Here is a 12527-nt window from a genome sequence, read left to right as displayed (position 1 = left end):
ACATATGTGAAACTTTAAGGCGTAAATAGATTAGAAGCAGTCTGCTTGCTGAGCATGTTGGATAAGGAAAACTAAGGGCAGCTACTCTGACTCTGGAGAAGAGGGGAATCCATCCATTCATCCATCCATCCAGACTCCCGAGAGGAAACAAGAGAGCGAGGAGTTTCCCAGACTGATTCCTCTGCTGCCTGGTAGTCATTAAACGCTTGGCTAATCAACTTTTAGCTCCTCTCCTGAGCAGCAGCGGCTCGCCGAGGCGCTCTGAGAGCTTTTAATGAAGACGGACGAGGGTGGAAGTGTGAGGCGCGGACGGATGGTCGTGGATCATCAGTGGCTGTGGAGAAGTGGTAGCTGTCAGTTGCAGTTAGGTGGTTATAATCGGACTTATTGATTGGTGCCTGCAGAGGAGTTTTTCTACATCTGTGGATGCTTAAACAAAATGTTTGAGGGTACCACCACTAAAATAAACAATAATAAAGCACTGTCATGTTTTTATAACTGACTGGACATTCATTTGTTTGATATAACTGCATTAGCTTCCAAAGCAATCAGAGTTTAAATTCTTGAAATAGTTTGGTTTCCTGGAGCTGTTGCATTCCTTGTGGGTTTCAGAGGACTACTAATAGTTCCTCTAATGACTAATTGTGGATCAGAAAGTTTCGACACCTGACACCAACAAAGAATGATTAAACCTAAAGTCTAAAAGTCTAAAACGTGCCAATTGAATCTGTAAAATTTAATTATGTTCATTATCACACCTGGCTCTTCCAGGAATGGATCCCTCCATGGGCCAGGAGAGGAGAACACCGGTCACCCCCTCCTCGTCGTCCCGCTACAACCGCCGGCGGTCGTCGGGCTCCAGAGATGAACGCTACAGATCAGGTAATATGTCTAAAATATTTGTTTCAACCGGTAAACATCTGGACTGCTGCTGCTTTCAGATGAGTTATTTTATTGGTTGCTGTTCAATTATCAAACAAACCCAATTGGTCTGACTTTCATAGATCCATTAACATAGAACACAACGATTGAAAACAGAGTAACTGTTTAATAATCTGATAATATGACCTTTTTAAAGGGGACCTATTATGCAAAATTCTAATTTTTCACATTTTTATGCTTCCTTTTGGGTTTATACTGCTTCTTAAAAAAACACGCAGCTGTTTATTGCAACAAGTTAGTTACCTAGCAACCCAAGCTGAGCTCCAGTATCTTTGGTCAGCTGGTTTTACCGCGCTGTACAATGGCTACTGAAAAAGACATTCTTGTTGTTAGTACAGGAGGCTCTAATTTTGCTTTTCGAAGGTGTAGAGCTGTATAATTGCGCATTGGTTCACAGCCATTTTCGCTTGCGAGTGTAAACGTGTTTTGTGGCCATCAGCAGCTTATTTAGATTTAAAGTGACAATTTGCTCTTTTCATTCTGAAAGGACTCAAAATGTGGTGAACATGTTTTGTATAGGCCATAGACCTATCCTAACTAGTTCAAGCAAACATACAGCAGTAAATCCAGTTGACCAAAAGTGCTGGAGCTCAGCTTGCGTTTCTAGGTAACGGACTGGGCTTTGCTGGGGTTGCTAGGTAACGTCACATTCCAGAGGTTTTTGAAACGGCTCATGTTCCAGACACCAAAATACATTAACTCATTGCCAAAAACCAGTTGGGTCTTTTATTTATTTATTTGAAGCACTTGGGTTGTTTTTAGAAGCTGTAGATCTGTCAGTGAATCTCATTCACAATAATATGGTAAATTGGAGCTGGTGATGTTTTTGGCTTACATGAAATACCTTCAATAGCCTTATTTTGAGCTTAGATGCTAAAGATGAGTTTAATCTTGAGAAAATCCACTGGGAACAACAAACTCACTTCTACGCACTCTGCAGTCAACCTCAGTCAACAACAAGACAATAAAAGTTCAATTGAGATTGAAATTACATCCCCCCCTACAAAAACACACACATGCCAAGTAAACACACATTTGAGAGCTGCATTCATCCTGACTAATGTCTCACTTATGTCATTATGGAGCAAACAGTCTCTGTATCGTCTGTCGTTGTGTTTGCCTTCTGCAGACAACAGGCTCCTCTCAAACAAACCCAGCTGTGGCTAAATCAGAACGCTTTATCTCGCTGCTAGAAACATTCATTTACAAAACGCCCTCCTCTACTTCTGCCTGAACTTAATCTGGTTGGAAAGCACAAGGCCTCATGGGAGCTGCTGTCAGCCGGGGGATGGTTGTGTACGAAACTCGATGTGAGAAAATGGGAACATGGTGTTGATTGTAAAAGGAATGTTGCTTCATAAAGGCTGGATCATAAACCCGCTGGTGATTCCTGCAGAAAGCTGGAAGTCTTTATATTTACTCTGCTTGGAAAAGTAACATTTAATTGTTTTGCAATGAACTTCAAGTGAATTTTGTTGGGTAATTTTGCTTTAGAAATTCCCTTTGTTGTTAAACATTCTCATTTTAATAAAGCAATAGTCTGTTTTTCTCTTCTTTTAGTTTTGTTTTCATATATGTCATTGTTTTTTAGGTCTGCTGTTTAGATGACTTATTAGGGCCACTATAGATAGAAAACTGAAATTTCTGAGCTCAAAAAGTTGTAAATTTGCAAGAAAGAAACTCAAATGTTGAGAAGAATCTTTAAAACTTCCTTAGGGAAAAAATAGAAAAATCTCAGAAATATTCTTTCAAAACAGAAAGAAATCTCTGAGTTCAAAAAGTTGTAAATTTGTGATTAGAAAATCTGAAAATTTCTGTTTAGTCTTAGAAATGTTCTAGAAAGAGCTTTAAAATTTCTAACCTCAAAAAGTTGTAAATTTGAAAGAAAACTCAAATATTGAGATTAATATCAGAATTCTTTTGAAAGAACTTGGACATTTCTTATCTCCATAGGTAGAAAATAAATTGCATGAAAAATACTCTGAATTTTTAAAATTAATCTCTGAGATTTTCTAGAAAAAACTGAAATTTCTGAGTTCAAAAATTTGTAAATTTGCAAGAAAAAAATCTGAAATTTTCCTGTTACTCTTCAAAAATGGTCTAGAATAAACTTGGAAATTTCTAAGCTTAAAAAACTCTAAACTTGCAAGAAAAACTCAGAAATATTCAAATTAATATCAGAAATTTCTTAGAAAAATCTGTGTCTATTTTGTCCACTAAAGTTGCTGGTAAACCAAGCTAGATTTTTACTTCTTCTATTTGTTCCTTTCACTGTAAAACCAAAATATTGTGAATGTGTTTCCAGATGTGCACACAGAGGCCGTGCAGGCGGCCCTGGCGAAGCATAAGGAAAGGAAAATGGCCGTGCCGATGCCTTCTAAGCGCCGATCGCTGGTGGTCCAGACCTCCATGGACGCCTACACACCACCAGGTAAAACTAAACTACTCAAAATTATTCATAGCCCTGGCAGGTTTAGGTTCAAAGCTGGCAGGTTGGGCCACTCCCAAAACAACAAGAAACATAAATCTGAATATTGAGGGAGGGAAATAAATATTAGGGTGATGGTTAGGAGGAGTTCCTACCTCAAAGTCAGACCAAAAAAAAAGAGAAGAATATCAGTGGAAACATGATTAGCGATGATCAGTAAAATAGTTTGATTGCTGTAATGCAAACAAAGATTGTTCCATTCATATTAATAAGTTTAGGCCAGCCATTTTGAATATGTAAATAAAACATACATGTTTGCATCAGTGTTTTTTTTTTTGCGTATTTTGAAGTGTTGCATTTGAAAAGGTTGACAGAAATTCAAAATAATCTCAGTTTCACAAAAAATGTTTTTAGGTAGAGTTTGCAAAAAGATTTAATGCGCTAAAGGGAAGATGGAAACATTTACCGAAAAAGTTCTGATACAGCAAATTGTTTTTCTTCTCTTTTGCAAAAACCTAAAACATTTGGTCAAAATTCATTTGACAATTGGATGGAAACACAGCTGTATTACAAAACCTTAAAGTTGCACTATTACTTTATTTTATCTCTATATCGTGTCATAATGTCATTCCCTCATCAAAAACAAACCTGGAGTGTTGCCTTAGTTCTTTCATTCATCTTTGAGAAATATTTAAATCTCCATGGCAACCATTCAGCTGTACAAAACGCCTGGGTAGACCTAACCCCGCCTTCTAGGCGCAGCCCCTCCCCTTCTGAGCTCCTTCAGACTAGCCAGCAGCAATTAGCAAACACCTGGTGGAACTTTGTATCTGCTGAGCTCATTATTGGAGCTGCTTCTTAGTGAAACGCTGGTAAAAACGTCGTTAAAGGGTTAATAGAGGATCCATGTTGGGAGAGTTTCAGGGCGTTACATTACAAAGTCAGATTTCTTTTAAGTCACATTTGCTACATAAAGCATTTTTATATCAACTGCAGGTAACAGGAAGTGGACCACACTCACTTATCTAATGCTGTTAATGCCACAAAGTATTGAACTTCAGAGCATTTCTTTGCTGCAGAAAACAGGTTTGCAGTTTTGCAGCTTTTTTGAAAAACTTCTTCTGATCATCCATTTTTTTTCTTCTGATTCGTTCATCTTTAATAAACTCAAACCTGGTGAAGAAAACCTGAGGCTCGTTCTGGTTCTTGTTGGAGATCATCAGCTTTCATTTGCCTCAAGATTCATTAATATTCTGCTGGTTTCTTTGTTTCTTTGTTCTGGTTTGAGGCTTTTGAAGGCCAGATGGAGATGATCCAAAGGCGCCTCTAGGCCCTCAGGTCATATTTTTATTTTTTTAGTATTAAAAAAAGCAGAAGATTGTTTCAGCTGCCAAAATCGACTACAGTCTTCCTGGATCTGTTTAAAAAAAAGAGACAGTCCTCACTGAAATGTATCGATCCTTTTCCTTTAAGGGCAAACATTCACGCTCTCATGAGTGCTGCAGATGTTTTTAATTGGCTCATCATGCCAAATAACATCAGTTATAAAATATTTAATATTTTAAGATCACAATGACTTCTTATCCAGCTCATTCCTCTTTTTCCTACTTTCAGACCATTACAATTGAAACTCAATGCCCACTTGTGTAAATCAGCATAAAATAGCATTTTTTTAGGCAGAAAGTAATATGTAATTTTATGTGCTATTAGTGGGAATATTTTACTATTTCACTATTCAATTCAACAACGATTTGTGATTCAAAACAATTATTCGTAATGATTTTTGCTTTACTCTATAAGTGTGGACACGATCCTCAGGATCTACTCCAGTCAGTTTTGCAAGACAGAATGACATTAATATAAAAGTTTAAATATTAATATCAATATTTTAATATTAGGCTGAATTATTCCCTCCCTGCAGCAGCTTCCATTTTGTTTTTACAGACAGTGAAACAAGTACTTTTCAAATAATATTAATTAATATTTTACTTAAAACAAGCTCTTATATCTTTCTGATATGTAAAAAGGTTGTTAAAATCAAACGTAGTGGATAACCCAGAGTTGATTAGCATTAGCTTCTCTGATTAGCTCTCTGCCTGGTTTTCTTCCTCAGACACTTCCTCTGGATCGGAGGGCGAAGGTCAGGGCAACGGCGACGAGGACGTAGGAGACGGAGAGGAAGAGGACGGCGGAGGAGGCGGAGGAACGTCGTCCAGCAGGGAGGGGAGCATCAGCATGGAGCACTGGATCAGCCGGGCGGTTCACTCCTCCACCACCACCACTTCCTCCACCGCCTCCTCCTCCTCCTCCACCCGCAGCGGGGGCAGTGGGGCGGCCGCGGGCCGGCTGGCCGACGTCCTGGCCCAACACGTCCACATCTCCGCCCAGCAACACCTCCGCCACCACCGCCATCATCACCGCCACAAGACAGGTGACGCCTCCGCAGCCGTCAAAGTTTTCCACCCCTTAGATCCTGACACATGATCTAAGGGCGTGACTTTTCTTTACAGTGTGGAACAAGAAGACATTTTAAATATCCAAAAGAAATAAACAAAAACAACAAGTAAAATTAAAATTGTCCTTAAAAAAGGACTAGTTAAGACATTGAAAACTTTTTTCAGCCAGTTTTTGGTAGAAGGAGAAAAAAGAAAAGAGAAAACCGATAACTCATGCTTTAGTTTATCATGTGATCAATTGATTTTTTTGACTTAGAGCAATTTTTGTGCAATGTTATGACCAAAATAAATATTTCTATTTGCTGTGGTCATGAGTTCAAATTCTGACCTGGGATTTTTGCAAACAAAAGTAATTTAAAGCCAAACATACATTCACTCCTGTTGATCACGGCTATCAAATAGTACAGTAAGCTCGGTTTATTAATTCAAGTCATGTGTATTTGTGTAGGACCTTTCAGATACAAGCTGAGAAGACAAAGTAGATGCACAAAAGTAGATGCACAAAAAAGAAACTAAAGAACTGATGTAGGATTTCCATGTTACATAATCAAACACTGGTCTGCCTACAAACTCGGTTTCGGTTCGGTTGAAGTGAACTCTGATGTGGCTCGGATTAAAATGTGAACCAGAAACCGCTTCAAAAATAGGAAGCAGACTACAGTTCAGAGCATTCTGGGTAAATACAACCAAAACAAACATGCTAGGCTAGCACTAGCAGGACAAATGGCTCAATGTTTTTTTACCAAAATAGAGAAATCTCCCAACTGCTAAAATCTGCCACCACAATTTTGTTTAGATTTTGTGAAGAAAGAAGTCACGTTAAGTCTTTTTCTGAGGTTTTCATGTTGTTCCTTCAGTGGTTCTTGCTGCAGCGCCCCCACAGGCAAGGAGGGGAACAGCTTTTCAATTAAATTGGTTTGTTTGACTCAGTGCAGTGAGAAATAGAATCGCAGCAGCTGAAAATGCATCAAATTTAGCAAAGTTGGTCCCCAATCGAACGGAATCTACTGGACCATCAAGTGAGAACACACCATAAAAATTAAATAATATTTTAGTGCAATCCTTACTGACATAACACAGGAAAGTTTTAGTCTGACTTAATGCCAGAGAGTCTAGAATGTCAGTCTTCTCGCAAAAGCGTTCACGTAAAGTTTGGCTCATTCTTCCTGAAAGAACTAATTTATATCAGATTAAACTGAAATGACACCAAAGATTTTGATGAACCCAAAAATTTCACTTTAATTTGTAGTTTCCAAGTTAAAATCTGCCCTTGAATTATACAATGAACCCGTTCAATCGGTGCAGCCTTGTCAAATTGATGTTCTTCCCACTTTCCGGCTCAGAATAATAAACGGGCCATTTTCATGTTGTTTTTTAACGGAGTTAAAACCCATCAGGACCTTTTGAAGGCCTCCATTTTACAGCAGCCTCCCTCCAGGTTATTTTTAGCTGTTTGCAGTCGAGCTTTCTAATAAAAGTGAGTGGATCTGCTTTCACGAGGTAGCTGGGTGGGCTTACTGTTCAGGCTTTGATGTTTATTGGTGTTAACTGGGAGTGTTGGATGGGAACTGGTATTTATGTCCATGTGTATAGTGTGTAAATGCAGGTTTAACTGTGAGCCAGCTTCCTGTTTGATCGAAACGCTCCAGTTTGTGACATCACGCTTTAGAATCTTTTGTCAGTAAAAACAGACTCAAAACATCTGACGTAATATTAAAAACAAGAAAGCATTTGGGCTAAATGTTTTCCTTCTATTATATCTGTGTTAATAATAATGTTTTGGACAAATTCTTTTATACCTCCAAATCCACTTCTAACTCTGAAAATTATCATTCCAGATTGTGTTGAATGCTGGGATGTGTTCATATTACTGCTTATTTATTTGCTGTATAGTACCTTGAAAAAAAGGATGCACACCTGGTGAACTTTTTGCAGATTTTGTTACAGTTGAATACCAGCTGTTCGCCTTTAACGTAGCTCTAAATTATTTGCTTGAAATGTGTCTGTTTTTGGATTCTTTCATAAATATTTGAAGAAAAATGCAACTTAAGAAGCTTTAATACGTAGCAGTAAAGCTACTTGACATTGCTTGGCATTTCGCAAAGCAGCCAATCCTAGAGCCCCATTCATTTTCTTGGTGCTGATTGGCTGAACCCCAAAAAGCCGAGACATGGAAGACTGTATGTGTTAGCTCCTGTTTTAGTGCTAAGATGGTTTCCTCTGTGCGTTCTGATGCATGTTGAGGTTTATCTGGTGTTTGAACTATTAAAACAGGTGTTTTTTAGGGTTAGGTACTTTCTTAGTAGCTTCTGCTAATGTTGCTTTAGCTTCCACTAACTAGAATATTAATTCAGATCTTTAGCATTAGCTTCCACTAGCAAGAATATTGGTTTAGTGCTTTAGCATTATATTCCGCTAATTAGAATGTTGATTTAGCACTTTAGCATTAGCAGAACTAATGTTTATGATTACTGCTTTAGGGTTAGCACAACTAACTTTAAGTTAGTGCTGGTGCCCTAAAAATTATAGAACATATTCTTTATCTTTCACTTCACAATAATGCACTACTTTGTGTTGGTCTACCACATCATACAAATGGAAATTCTTGGTTGTATTATGATTAAATATGAGAAAGTTCAAGGATTATTACTTTTGCCAGTCCCTGTATTTAAGGGTTTTACTAAACCGTTAGCTTTTAGCTTGCCACCAGAAAACAGAAGGGCAGAAAATGATTTTAGGGCAGGTATAAATCTGGCGAAAATCGCCCCGCAGCGGCTCCATGGCTCCTGCTTCCACCTTTTTCCTGTCTCTTGCTGAGGGAGCGTCATGACTAAACATACTGGCGGAGGTTTGCTTGTTGTCACGCCGGCGCGGTTGGTATCCAGCTCTGAAGATATCGCACAGAGCTTCCTGGCAGCTCCACCCCGCCAACATCCATGGCCCAGGTTCTGCGCACGCCGGCCGTTTGCTGGTGTCTGTTTGTTTGGGGCTCATTCCCGCTGATTTCCTGCGTCACTCTTCCCTGCTGGCTGTAATTAGTGGAAAGTTGTTTCCAGGGAGGCAGAAGCAGCAGAAAAGCATCGAGACCTTGACGTAAAAGCACTCAGCCGACCTCGGATAAATGAAACAAGAAAAACAGGCGGTGAGATGGGACTTGGAGACGTGTTGAGTTAAAAACACTGCAAAAAAACAAAGTCTTACCAAGTATTTGTAGTGTAGTTTATAATGAAAATCTCTTAGTTTAATTTTATTTCAAGTGTGCTAAGATACAAGTAACGTCAGCAAAGAATAGGAAAATGATTTAAGCTAATAATGACTTGATTATTTCACTTAAGATATTTTGAAATAATCTGCCAATGGATTAAGGATTTATTTACCTAAAATAAGCTCCTATATCTCGTTGAAAGGTTATCTATAACTTAATTTTGTTTTATTTCAAATATTTTAAGATATTTGCACAACAACTAGATCAAAAATATGTGGTAAAATTTTGTGTTTTTGCAGTGAATCTGTTAAAATATCAACAAATAGCATTCAATGAGTACATCTTAAAGTTAAATAATGTTGAACTTCTCTTTACATTGATGCATTTTGGAATTATACAGATATTGATTGATAAAATGTTTTGTATTCATGCATCCCTGATGAGTCGTCAACTTTTACAATCCAGAGAGACATTTTGGGCGTCAATAATAAAACATGTTCAGAGCCACATATGTTTCGGAAAAGGCTATTTATAATTAATTATTATTATAAGTATCTAGAAAATCTATTTTTAAAAAATCACTATTTTATTTCTATTTTGAGAAATAACATCTATGTTAAAAAATGCACAGTTTCCAACTTAATGACAAAAATAAATCTAAAAATACTTATTTTGTAGAAATTGAGTTTTATCATTCCATTGCTTGTTGTTATATATTTCAAAACATTTGTTCCTTTTATATTATCTTTAGCCAAAGTTATTAAGAGTCATTGCATAAGGTCTAAAAAGCCACTTATTTGTATAAAACTTAACAGTTTTAGATGAGTGGGAAATAATCCAGTTCTTTTTGTTGGAGGTCATTTCTGTTCACCTTTGACTCTGTCATTACCGAGGATAATTTAGAGCTGATTTTTAAATGTTCAGGCCTTTTCTGAACATTTTAAGCTGTGTTTGAGTTATGACTGGTTCTATATTTAAAGTTATCGAGGTCTTCTGTCTGTCCACTTCCCTCAGCTCTGTCTCAGACCATGAAGCTTTAATTTGTGGCTTCATCGGAGGGAACAACTTTACTGCAAAGTGCTGATGAACGACTCAAGGTTCAGCGTTATTTATGTCCTGATGGTCGACTGTTTTACTGTTGGAGTGAAGCTCTGGCAGCTCCGTGTTTTTATTATCCAGCTTCAAATGTTTTCTCCTTCAGAACTGTACAAACATGGAATCTAAGCCTCAAAATGTAATTTTTAACTTGTTTTGTTTCCTGAGATAATTTTCATTACAGAGGATTTTCTTTGCAGAATCCTGATGTTTAGAGATGTTCTGCTTTTCATTTCCATGTTTAAGGTCAAAGTTGGAGGACACGGTTGTCCAACAGTTATTGAACAGTTATTCTGAGGAGGTGTCAACATGCATTTATTTATTATTAATGTCCCTATTACCAGTTGTTAAACTTCTTTGCTTCTATAATCATTTCATTTTTTTAATTTTTCAGCAAATTGACCCTGTTGGAATATTATTTTATAATAATCTAATTCTAAAATAATCATTAGATGTTTAAACCATTTAAACTGACTAAACTTGGTCTAGAAATCATCTTCTAAATTTTTTTTTTTTAGGTTTAAAGGATTGTTGGGTTTTATTGAGCTGGGGTTGTGTGAGGTAATTATGAGCGGTGAGTGTCTTACTGAACGGCTCTGCTGGCGCCTTGATTCAAGGTTCCCTCCGCTTTTGTTCTTCAGGCCTTTTAAGCCACCTCTCCTTGAGGAAGAGGAGGAGGAAGGCAGAGCCAGCTGGTTTGGTACAGAACGGAAACTCTGAGCCTCAGCGCTCCGGTAAGTCGGAGATCGGAGAATTTACCGGCCGATCTCCTGCCATCCTTTGACGCCGATATGGATGTCGTGTTTCCCATTTTGCTGCTCAGTTTCCCCTTCCACCCTGATGATTGTTTCCTGAATCCCTTAGCTTGTAGCTGTGCTAGCGTGGAAATGCTAATTTCAATGCTAATTCCAATAGCATTGAGCTACTGATGCATGAAAGTAAATAAAAGCTGTGAATTGTTGATAAAAATCAACAATGTGTTTGAAGACGTTTAAAAAAAAACATCTCGTAGTTTCCCTTGTTTTTTTTTCTCTTCTGTTTGGTGTTTATTGATTTGAGTATTTCTGCAGCATGTTTCTGTTTTCAGAACAGTTTCATCTCAAATCAGATGTTGGAGGAATGAAGACTGTTTTCCTGCTCTGTGTTTCTGTTACTTAAAATTATTTAGATTAAGTCAAAAACTATATACATAGTTTCTATGGCAACTAAAAATGACTAAAATTGTTATTTTTGACTGAACGTTCAGCCAAAAATAACTGGGTACAACTTAGCATTTTCCAGAAAATTCAAATAAATTTATTTGCATCGATTTATTTTCTTTCTCTGTCTTTTCTGTTGTTTTATTTGTTTTTTTCCATGGGAAAGTTTGAGTTGTGCAAGGTTGAAGCTACCCTAGCTACCTAGCTAGATGTTTTAGAATGTCTTAAATTTATTTTTTGAAAGTAAAAATTATTTGGCTTAAATACATTTATTGCAGGTTTTAAATTTGATTTAATCTCATGTAGTTTTTTATTTACTCATGGTAGTTTTCTAACAGGAAAACGTTTGTTGCATGCAGATAGCTGACTCAAGATGGTTGAAGCTGCAATTAGCTAATTTAGCCTTAAATACATTAATTGCCGGTCCTAAATGTTATTTTTTTAATGTAGCTTTGTTTCTTTTGGGACTTCTCTGTCAGACAAAAATTTTAGTCATGCTTGAACATCTTCATTGCAGTCACTTACTCAAAGCGGTTGCCGCTACCGTTAGCTAGCTGCTAATATACACTTGGTAGCTAGATTTTTTAAGGCCTTAAAATGTATTAAATTTTGGGGGGGAAACCTACGAATTGGCCTGAAATTCAATAATAACAGGTCTTAAATGTGTCTTAGCAGGACTATTTCGTGTAGGGTTTTTTTCTCCCATGGCACTTTTCTGTCAGGAAAAATATTGTCACATGATGCAGATATATTCGTTGCTTTCTGTGACTCAAGGTGGTTGAAGCTGCTGTTTGCTAGCTGCTACGATATGTTAGCTAGCTGGATTTTCTTGTGTCCATCGGTAGATGTAAATTTATCGGTAGTTTGTTGGACAAACTTTGTCTTTGCCACTAGCTTAGCATTTGTTATCCTTTGTTGCTAATCTATAAGAGGCTAGGTGTATTCTGGGAGAAAAAACCAAAAACTTTAAAGCTTGGCACTACAGGGGTTACAGTTATGGAGAGCAAAAAACAGAGAATGAAACTTCAGTTTTTGCTCTTTTTGATTGTAATGCAGAATCCCCCAACTATCCTCTTTATTTATAGTTTTTCAGTCTTAAATTCTACTCCAGGTGGCATTAAAAACATCTTTAAAAGTCTTAAATTTGGCCTTAATTTACTCTGCTTTATCCACATGTAATGTTATCAAGGTTTCTCTGCACA

At 37.3% G+C, this 12527-nt stretch overlaps 1 protein-coding gene across 4 annotated transcripts in view; it reads left to right on the top strand.

The window, feature by feature from the left end:
* The window catches only part of LOC114146246 (disco-interacting protein 2 homolog C), a 164918-nt gene that overhangs the window by 102632 nt on the left and 49759 nt on the right, over positions 1-12527 (top strand). For all 4 annotated transcript variants that reach the window (XM_028020155.1, XM_028020154.1, XM_028020153.1 and 1 more), the window contains exons 3-6: positions 772-882; positions 3248-3373; positions 5484-5801; positions 10768-10860. In XM_028020155.1, coding sequence (XP_027875956.1) covers positions 772-882; positions 3248-3373; positions 5484-5801; positions 10768-10860 — 648 coding nt within the window. The remainder of the gene's footprint in view (positions 1-771; positions 883-3247; positions 3374-5483; positions 5802-10767; positions 10861-12527) is intronic.

The sequence above is a fragment of the Xiphophorus couchianus genome, chromosome 6 (assembly GCF_001444195.1).
Source record: "Xiphophorus couchianus chromosome 6, X_couchianus-1.0, whole genome shotgun sequence".
NCBI classification, from domain to species: Eukaryota; Metazoa; Chordata; class Actinopteri; order Cyprinodontiformes; family Poeciliidae; genus Xiphophorus; species Xiphophorus couchianus.
The sequence above is the reverse complement of the archived record's forward strand: the minus strand, read 5'-3'. Positions and strand labels throughout refer to the sequence as shown.